We start from the raw sequence: 10,555 nt of genomic DNA, 5'->3' as shown, positions 1-10,555 counted from the left end.
ATATTCAATATTTTATCAAGCTAAAAAGTGTACCTTCTCTATCTGAGGTCATACTGTACAGATGTTTTGCATCTAACTAAAACTGTACAGTATTGTCTTGGTTGAAACTTCTGCATTCACTTGTCTAAGAATAAAAAAAGACTGTAAAGAATGATATAGTGGGCACCTGGCACAGATTCACAGACTGAAAGACGAGAGAAGGTTGGGAATAAATGAGGAATTTAAACAGATGTTCCCTGCTGCGTCTGACTGGTATTTTGTCCTAAAGGATCAGGCACTGCTGGACCACCTGTGGTCTTAATTTAGACTTGTTATTCATCCTCATATCTCATCATCCGGTTCAAAACATTTTCCATTTATTAATACAACATTGACAGTGCGCAAGATCTGTTCTTTATCATTTCTCTGAGGGTTGCTATTTCAACAAGGACATGAAACATGAAATGTTCAATGCATTTCAGAAAAGTAGAAGTGAAACCATGTGATTTCCTTTCAGCTGACACCCTGCTCAGTTTGTGGAAACCCAGTTTCAAGGACCTACAGCACACAATCACCTTAGCATTTAGCTTCAAGCTGGCTTTCGGCCACAGGAGCTTTTACAGAAATATGCAAACATAATCAGGGCCTGCAGTCCCATGTCTAATACAATGAATGAAGGCAACACATTCGCTAAGGTTAAAAGGATACGCAGCATCCTGGGCTTGCGTCCAACATTTAGATTTTTATGATTTTACTCTCTTGATGATCCTATGCTTCAACTACACAGTTAGCATGTTTTGGTTTTTCACATTAGCATCATGAGATTTTACAATAAAGGGCAAAAGAGACTGCCTTTGTGTACGAATCACATTTTCTTGATATTTTTGTTAAGTGTTTGTAACCACAACAGAGAAATATAATACACATATATTTTTTGAATGTCATCCTTTTGTTAAGCTAGTAAAAACATGTGTCATCTTCAGCTATGCTAGCAGCTTTGTGAGATAAATGCTAAAACCCTAACAAAGCTCACATGCTAAAGTTTATGTAAGTTGGTTATAGCACGACAAAAAATGGTCCAAATTGTATCTGATGGTGGTATTAATGGGTGCATCAAATGTAATGTCAATCCATCTCCTGTTACAGTCTGTCATGTAGAGCTTTGCCAATAAAAATACCTTTATTTTTGACAACATAACGCATACACCACTTAGAGTAAAAATAACGCTCTAAAAGTCAAAAAACACTGAGTCATGGAGCATCCACAAGGAGCAATCCACATTTTGGGGGGTTTTATACCCAAAATAGGCTTGTACTTTAATAATTCAGGCTCAAGAACAAACAACAAAAGCCTTCACCTTTCTCTGACTATCCACCTTAGTGCTCAGTTACTCTCCTCCATCTGTTTATTTTCTTTTTCTGTATAACAGCTTCAGATTTCACACCCTGATGACATTAAAGTGTTGCGTCCACCATGCAGCACTTTTTCAATTAGCAGCTCTCAGCATGGGTATGAACACCCAGCAGCGCATACCTGAAAATAAAACCAAAATCTGTTCAAGGGACAAGGTTGATTCTAGCGGATAAAACGTGAAATAGTCCTCTTGATAAACAAAGTCGCATTTAAAGAAAAGCTTGCTGAGTGTGGAATATAATGCTACATTTGGCTGTGTACACCCCTGAAGGGAAGTTAAGTGCACACCACAGAGGAAGAAGCAAAGTGTGGATGTCTGCTTTCTGCCCCCCTGAGCCACCAGATGTTGCTGTAGTGCAGGAGCAGCCTGTAGAGACTCACAGGAGGGCTGCTAAGCATCTGGAACAGAAAAGCTGCAAAACAAGCTGTAATTCCTATTTCCTGCATAGTCAGCATTTTGGGGATGAAAAGGTTTGACTGATTTTAGGTATATAGCAGGACGCCATCGAGTGCCGAAACAGGTACATCTGTGGGATAAATACAAAACCAGGAGGAGGGAATTGTTCCCACTTTAAATTGGGGGGGGTTTACTAAGCTCAGCTACATGTGGAATTTCTCGTCTGCATGTATTTTACCTTTCACAAGTTTGCTGGATCATTTTCCCATGTTCTCACAGACAGCTATCACAGTCCTCTGGTTGAACATGAGCAGTCCTCTGAGCAACAGCACACAGTATAAACAGGTTCACTGTATACTCACTATGATGGGTTGCTAGGGAAGAAGAACTGAGATAATTTGCCTAAAAAAAACCCTGACCCTAACCCACTAATGCCTGAATTTAACAGTAATTTATTACAATAGTTACATTACAAAGTCAAAGATTCCACATGAAAGTAGCTAAAGTATTATTGCCAAAATGTATCTAAATTAAAAGTGTTTGGATGGGCCCTTAGTGTGCTTTTTTAGCCTCCAATTATATTAAAATAATCAATGATGAAAATGGGTGTTTGTTGCAGCCCTTTATCAAAACTGACCCTTTCAATAACATCCAGATAAATGCACTATTGTCCTTATTTTAATAAAAATGATAAATGCGTAAAAATAGAAGACGTAACATTTCTTAATGAAAAATAAAGCAATGAATTATAACAAATTGTAAAAAAGAATTTCCTTTTTTAAACATGCATTTAGTGCCTCATAACTCAATGTAGAATGCCTATTAGAAGGACAGATATCTAGTTTTTTGGCTAAAAGAAAGTTCAAGTTCTTTTTAAATTGACTTAAGTTGAAAAGATCCTAAACTCTCATGTGATCACAGCAGGAAAGAGGAAATATTTGAGTGCAACGAAACCCCAATCAGGTAGTGAGAATCATTAACCCTTTAATGTCCTGGTGGTTAAACATCAGCCCGTAGCCCTGCAGTTAAATAACACAAAACAAAGCTGACATGGTCGTGTCTCAGCTACATGTACATGTCTTCACACCTGCCAGCTCCTCACAGTGTTATCACGTCTGATGTTTTATCTGGGAGCCCCGCCGGGTCCTGACATGCCTACAAGGGAGTTGTAGGCATGTCCTGTTGTCATGGAAACTGCCTGGATTTTCACCTCTGTGCTAAAATGAATGACAAAGGGACACGAGTCACTTCCAGATGTCTCTGTTTACATCTTCAACTGTCAGGGCAAGAAATGCTGTGACGTGCCATGGCCTGTTTATTCCCCCTCATTGTGTCTCAACATGAAACTCAACAGAGAGGAAGAGATTTGGATTCGACAGCTGCCTGTTTATTTCAGACAAACAAACATCACCAGTTTGAATTAAGGCAATAAATGAACTCCTACTCGTGCCTCACTACTCGCTAACTACTGTAACTCCCTTCCTGGGTAATGTTCTCCAGGATTTTTAGCATCCCTAATCCTGTCTCATTCTTTAGTGGTGGAGGGAGAAATTTGGAGAATTCTTTTCAGTGACCACACCAAACTCCCCGGTCACATGCCCACTTTTTCCTTCCCGGCCTTCTCCTAAATAAGGAATTACAATCTGAGTGAGGAACAGGGAGAAAGAGCAAAGGGGCGGGCCCTAATCTCTCCCTCTCTCTGTCTCTCTGTTGAATGTGGTGAAGTCATATAATACAGACGAGGGTGTTTGCTGTATTTGGCAGTCGTGAGTGGTGCACCCTGTACTGTGTTGTAAGGAAGAAGAAGAAGAAGAAGCGCGAGAACACAGCAGCACACCTATTCACCTGAAAGCTACTACACAGAGTAAGTAAACTTCTTCTTGTTTCTTCTCAGCCTCCTTCAACAATCTCAGTGTTCTGGTTTCTCGCTTTTTTGTTAAGTTTGTGGTTAACTCTGTGCAGGAAACAAGAAAAAAAAAGTGTAATGTATCACACACCCTCCCCTCGCTCCCTGTCTCCTTCCGTCTTACTCTTGTTTGATCTTTGTTCTTTGTTTGTGTTTCTGTGTGGATCAGATGGTTTCTGAACAGCCTGTACATTCCTGTGTTATATAATCCTGTTTCTTATCTACGTTTGGTTTCAGCACTTATAGTGTGAGGTCTCATAGCCTCATGGGTTTGGGCTGTAGTTAAATCTCTAATCAGAGAGCTTTCAACATGTCACCAGTATGTTTTAATAATATGGCATTTTCAAGTTTAATGTTTGCTGTGAGCACCAGGCTGCTGGTTCAGGATATGGAAGTTAAACTGCCTATGTGTGCATCCCATATGTTGTCACTTTTATGGGTCAGGGTACAGTTTTATGTGTAGGCGAGCACTCTATGCATGTGACATAAGTGGAAGACTGTGAGGTTGGGCTGTTCTCACTATCTTCATTGATAAACTTATAGATACAGAGATGAATTCACAGTGAGCAGCAGCTGCTAAGAAAGTATCGTTAATCCATTGTGTTCACAAAACTTTCCAAATGCCCTTTAGCCTTTTGCTAAATGACTCAAAAAGCAAACTATGATGAGTTGTGCAGCTATTGATGTGACTCAGAAAGTCACTGCGATGATGCTGTTTTACGCAGCCCTGTTGCAACAACAAGAAGGCTGTGAAACATCTTGAACGGATGACTGCGAGTTACTATGATACAAAGTTAGGAATTTGGGCGGGGCAGGACAACGACAAATATATAAATAATAACTGGAGTTGCATCTGAGTACGACACTTAACCCTCTGAAGGCCCACAGGAGCAGATTAGTGTAATGACATTAAGGGAAGAGATATAAAAGTTAAAAGCTCCCTAAATTATACTTGAGAAGGTAACATGTGAGAAAATAACAAAGTCAGTCACACAAGTACGCAGCAGTTTTAAATTTCGCTGTTGTTTCGATTGAGGATGCCAAAAAGAAAATATAAAAGATAAAACCTTTCAGTGTGGTATTACTGCAGTGTAGGTGGACTACTTTGAATTTTGGCTAGGGTCAAAATAATAAAAGCTCTTGTCATCATGAGTTAAGCTGTTAATGCAGCTGTTATAAAGTAAGCTGTATATACTTCATGAATTTGACAGTGTGGCTATTATAATATGCTCTTTACTATATAGAGTAATATGTATATTATAATAGTTGCACAGTCAAACTTTGTAAGCCATGTGATGACAGGTTGAGCGCTGAAGCACTGAAGTACGCAGATCAAAAGTGTATTCACAAAAGCTGTAGAATAATTCATTACAACATATTAAGACACATTCATTTAGATGTGGAGACTAAAGACAGTCATTTAAAGAAACGTGGGTCGGAAATGAAAACGCATAACTTCAGTTACTCTTTGCTAGAGCGTGTTCGAACAAGTTTAATAAACTTGTTTTTCCGTGTAACCTCAGCAACACAGCTCTGTTTAACAAGGTATTGGTTTTTGTGGGGTGTAGCTGCTACTCTATGATTACAAGATGTTCCCAGTAACTACTCTGCCACTCCTAGTTAATTTATAAAGTCTACATGTCTTGAAAATCTTTAAAAAAAAACATGCACTCAAACCCCTTTACACACGTGCCTTTGCTTTTATGCTAGTTGGCAGTCTTGAAAGTCGCTTCAAAAATAAAAATCAGTCCACCAAATAGTAGATATCAATGCCGAGTGATAGAGTTATGATCCAATCAGCAGTTGACATGTGTAGTGCAGAGATCAGAGTGCAGGTAACACCTAATCCAAAAGAAGAGATATTCTGACTTCATGAAACTCCCAGGAATAAATCTGGATGTTTGCAGCTGCTGGATTTTCTCAGGGCGTGCCGGGATAAAACAGATGGGAGTCCTCATGCAATTGAGAAAGAGGATGTTTGAGTGTTCAGATATTTACTTGTTGTCACAAACTGTTTTTGGAGTCACTCAGCGGACAGGAAGTCGCTTCCTCTCCACTTAACCACAGCAACCTCAGACAATGAACAGAGCCCCAAGTGTGATCTATGGCAGCACAGCTCCACTGTTAGACACAATGAAGATTTGCCAAAACATATCCACATATTGTTTAAAACTGAGAAGCCTCTGTTTTGCAAGATATGTAATAGGTTAACTGCCATTTAATTTCCATTGTAAATCTGAGATTTAACATGGAATTTAATAAAACGCAACAAAATGTACAGTTTCCCTGAAGGGCAGAACATGTACCAGAAATGTGTTTGCATATTGGGCAGAAAGTAAAGGCAAGTAAGATGATTTTCCTATCAGCTAAAAACATCTCCATATTCTAATATATTTCCCTAGTTTTCGGAAATTGTGAGTGAATTGCATAACTCTCTTAATCAGATCTACAAAAGCAATAGTTGGAAGTCAACACGTATGTCTTGAACTTTCATGTTTTAACAGCTTCATGTTTTTTCTTCATGCTTAAAGATTGTTCCCATAGTGATCAGCAGTGTGTTGTTTTGTTTAGAGTCATGTACACATACATAGCTACCTTTTCGTGGAGGAAGGAAGTGACAGCCAGAATGAGCAAACAGGATGCAGGGAGCGGGGCGGTTCTGCTGTAGCTAACAGGAAGCTCAGACTGCATTAATAAGTGAGATAGGCCAACTGTAACTACTAACAGCAGGGTTGTAATTCTTTAAGACGTTAAGCATTGTTCAGCATCCATGGTACAAAATGTCTTTGTTAAATAAAGACATTGACATGGGGAAGATAAGGGAATTTCAAAGCTTCAATCTGAGGTTGTTTACTTCACGAGTTAGTTATTAGATGTTCCCATTGTAGCGTAATGATTAATAAAGAAGATGAAGGACTCAATTAGAATGAAATACCCTGCTGTACTACAGAAAAGCACACTCATTAGTGTATATGTCCATGTTCTGTCCTTTACTGTTATTTGAATTTTTTCCCTATTGCCTTCACTTTCAGGTGGAGAGTTACATAGAAGGATCATTACCACCTGAAGGTTAGCTTAGCTTTGCAAAAGAACTGATACAAAAAATGGTGGTTTGGATCCATCCAAATATTAATAAGCCTACCAGCACCTTTTTAGCTCACTAATTAACAAAAGAAACTAATTGAATGATTACAAACTTCTGTTTTCTGGGTTCTCATGTGCTATTGTTAGATTCAGAGCAGTAAACTAATGATGAACTTTAGTGTTTACACTTTAGGTTTTTCCTGTGATTGAACAAACAAGATATAATGTGTTAAGTGAGCCTTGGATGTTCTGATTAGCAAACTTTATAAAAAGCTAGGCTAGCCTTTTCCCCTTTTTTCAGTCTTTGTGCTAGGCTAAGCTAACCAGCTCACAAATACAATGGTATCAACTTTCTCATATATCTCAAAGATATAAGATATAAATATTACTTCAAGCATGTGAACTAATTCTCTGATTTCAACACTAACACATAACTATTAGAAACCTAAGCTAACCCTTATAGTTTGAACAATAAAACAGCTCTTTGAACATGGGAGGATAAGCTTATTCTGTACATTTAAAATCAATACGTTCCCAATGAAAACAACTCACAATAGCAACACTTTAACACACGCATTAGGCAGAGACTATTGCCTTTGACTGCAGGCCAGGACTGTGGGTGTGAGCAGGGCAGGGACTTCAATCTGAATGTTGTGTCATCTATTAAATATCCATTTTGAAAGATAGAATTTGCTGCCAAGGACTAAAGTTTGCTCAGCTACCTGTATGTAACAAAAACCTTCCCTTCCAACAGGGTCAACATGTCAAACATAGGCCCAAAATTTGGTTTGTCCCGGGAGGTGCAGAATAAGATTGATAAGAAGTACGACCCGGAGCTGGAGGAGAGGTTGGTGGAGTGGATCATGGCCCAGTGCGGCTCCGGAGTGGAAAAGCCTGAACCAGGGAAGACCGGATTCCAAAACTGGCTCAAGGATGGATGTGTGAGTGATGAGTTTGCATATAGGTGTAAACATAGATTTGCATTGTGTACAGTATGTTTAGAGAGATCTACAAAGAGGCTAAATGGTCTACAAAAGGACTCAAAAGACAACAGAATTACAAAATCACTGCAAAGAAACTCAAAATAACTACAATCAGATTCAAAGTTACTACTCAAGAGACACATCATAACTAAAGAGAAAAAAACAACTACAAAGACGGTGTGTCCTTCTATGTAAAAAGGTAATGGGGCATTTACACATCACTGTCTAATATTCGGCCTTTGCTTCCTCTAGCTGCTGTGTGAATTCATTAATTCCCTGTATGGAGCCAAAAAGCCCATTAGGACAATCAAGAAATCCACCATGGTGTTCAAACAGATGGAACAAATATCCATGTTTCTCAAAGCTGCAGAAGACTATGGAATCACCAAAACGGACATTTTTCAGACCGTCGACCTCTTTGAAGGTAAGACATCCCGCAGTGCCTCTCCATATTTGTACAGCAGAGTAATTAGAGATACTACAGGGTAAACATTCTGAATAGTAGATATTAATATGAACCTTTACAAGTGGAAGACATTTGGTATATGTTATGTTTAGAAATGCAAATGAAGAATTATTACCTGTATTGCCTAGTTTTGGAGAATTTTGCAGAAAGGTAAAGACGCAAATAGAAAAGTGAAGCAAAATGAACTTGAACAGCTTATTTTTGAACTTTTCTTTCCTTTAGTCAGAAAAAATAAATGTTAAAGGATCTATGGATCTAGGATTTATTGCCTGTAGTGTCAAACTTTGGCAGATTTACCTTATTACAAGCAAGGAAAGTTAGCTGTATTCAGTGGTGAACAGCACAGGCCACTGCCCACCTCCCTGTGTGCTCTGTTCATGTGAGACTGTCGCATGTCTTCAGGCAAGGACCTGGCTGCCGTGCAGAGGACCCTGATGGCTCTGGGCTGTGTGGCTATCACAAAAGACGATGGGTGTTACAAAGGAGACCCCAGCTGGTTCCACAGGTGAGATTCCTCAATAGAAGAAATGTGTCTCTCTCTAAGGAGAGGGTTGGTAAAACAAAAGAGGTTTTATTCCAGTGCTGAGGAGTAAGATTTGGACTGAAAGATGTCTGTATGTGTGCAGGAAAGCCCAAGAGAACAGGAGAGATTTCTCAGAGGAACAGCTGACCGAAGGCAAGTGTGTTATCGGCCTGCAAATGGGCACAAATAAAGGAGCATCTCAAGCTGGAATGACAGGCTACGGACGACCCAGGCAGATCATCAACAACAACCCCTAAACCCTCCTCCAAGAAACTCCTTCTCCTGTCTCACAACATGGCCATTAGGAGAAATGTAACCTGACTGTTTTCAAACATAACTGGACCAAAACTGGGAACAATGCACATGTTTCATGTTTGGCACACATGCATAGATCGATGCCTTTAACAGAGCAAGTGAATATTTAGACAGAGCATTTAACACAGTGAATTGTAAATGATTTTCTTAAAAGATCACTCCAGTTGTTTTGCATGTTTAACCCACTACCTAAAAAAGGAATGTGCTTTAGTTTTCTGAAAAACATGATTTTAAATGTCTTGGTTATTTTCAGTTCACTATAAAAACACCTTGCAGGGACCTGTAACTTGCTTGAGACACATCTCACATTTAGTTTGCTTCAGTCTTTGTTTCAACACCTACATTATTGCAGCAGGCAATTTCAAAAGTCTGCCCCTTTGGAGCATTCAAGGACACTCTGATATCTGACTATGTTTAATGGATGAAAGAATCAAATCCATTATTTTACAAAGTGTCCACTTTTGCAATTATGCTTTCAATTAATGCATTGCTAAGGAGAGATTTGAAAAAGTGTGAACTAAACTGATTTACAGCCAAAACCAAAGAGTGTGCCAATGGGAAAATGATACACTGGTTAAGTGAATAGTGATAATGTGATAATAAGCAAGTTTTCTGTCTCATTTGTTGTGTACTGGACTGAATTAAATTGCAACATGGAAAGGAACAAGTGTAGTGTTGTGGTTTTATATCATGTTAAGCACACCATTTAAAGTTTATAGGTTACTACAAATAAACCCACCGATCTGTAGATGTGTAATCATAAGAAGTGTGTGTGTTTACCTGCTCCAAAACACAACCTGCAGTTAGTTCATTCATTTCTAATTCATCACGATGTCTTTCGTTCTTTTTACAGTTGAAAACATCTAAGGCTATGGTTTTGAAATAAAGTTTGATTTTCCTGTTAAGAAGACTTTTTTGTGATGAAAAGGTAGTGGCACACATATTAAAATCCCGGTGCTGTGTGAGACACCGGGTAAACAGTAAAGTAGATTCATTAATGTACATAGCAACAGGGAATCAGAGTTTCTCCAGGTAACATAACACTGCCTTGTTTGCTTTAAACCTGAGCTTTACACTACAAAGACATACACAGATTTAATAATGCCTGACAATCTGTCCCTAAGGAAGGAGAAAAGAGAAGATGAAGGGAGGGAGTGATGATGGCTGGGGAAGAAGCCTGGATTTTTCCTGGCCAGGCTTGCCTGGTTGGATGGATTGAGAGAAACAAAGGGAGACAGAGGAGGGCTATCACTATCTCCTGCCAAGGCTGTGTTTATACTCTGTTTTTAAGCTGTTCAGCATGAACTGACTTGGAAAAAAGGCCGGAGATGGAGAAGAAAAGCAGGAAGGAGAAGACAAAAAGAGAATTAAATCAGGTTTGTGGAAACAGATTATGATGAAACAAACAGGAAGAATTTAAAGTAAAAAAAGAAGAAAGGATATCGTACGATCAAGGTGGCCGTATAGTCAGAGGGAGAGCAGAGGACC

General features: G+C 39.0%; 1 protein-coding gene across 1 annotated transcript; it reads left to right on the top strand.

Moving 5' to 3' along the window:
• The first annotated feature begins 3,603 nt into the window (after nt 1–3,603).
• On the top strand, nt 3,604–9,893 carry LOC134871842 (transgelin-3-like). Its single transcript, XM_063894775.1, has 5 exons — nt 3,604–3,654; nt 7,535–7,721; nt 8,016–8,187; nt 8,632–8,734; nt 8,856–9,893. The coding sequence occupies exons 2-5, from the start codon at nt 7,542–7,544 to the stop codon at nt 9,007–9,009; spliced, it is 609 nt and encodes a 202-aa protein (XP_063750845.1). The 5' UTR covers nt 3,604–3,654; nt 7,535–7,541; the 3' UTR covers nt 9,010–9,893.
• The last annotated feature ends 662 nt before the right edge of the window (nt 9,894–10,555 follow it).

This window comes from Eleginops maclovinus, chromosome 11 (genome assembly GCF_036324505.1).
Source record: "Eleginops maclovinus isolate JMC-PN-2008 ecotype Puerto Natales chromosome 11, JC_Emac_rtc_rv5, whole genome shotgun sequence".
In the NCBI taxonomy this organism is placed as follows: domain Eukaryota; kingdom Metazoa; phylum Chordata; class Actinopteri; order Perciformes; family Eleginopidae; genus Eleginops; species Eleginops maclovinus.
Note: the sequence above shows the minus strand (reverse complement) of the source record. Positions and strands in the feature narration are given on the sequence as shown.

Bases quoted from the DNA above. Each gene is read 5' to 3' on its own strand.
- LOC134871842 (XM_063894775.1), top strand. From the start codon at position 7,542: ATGTCAAACATAGGCCCAAAATTTGGTTTGTCCCGGGAGGTGCAGAAT. The intron at 7,722-8,015 runs GTGAGTGATGAG...TGCTTCCTCTAG, and splicing joins ACTGGCTCAAGGATGGATGT to CTGCTGTGTGAATTCATTAA. The intron at 8,188-8,631 runs GTAAGACATCCC...GCATGTCTTCAG, and splicing joins GACCGTCGACCTCTTTGAAG to GCAAGGACCTGGCTGCCGTG.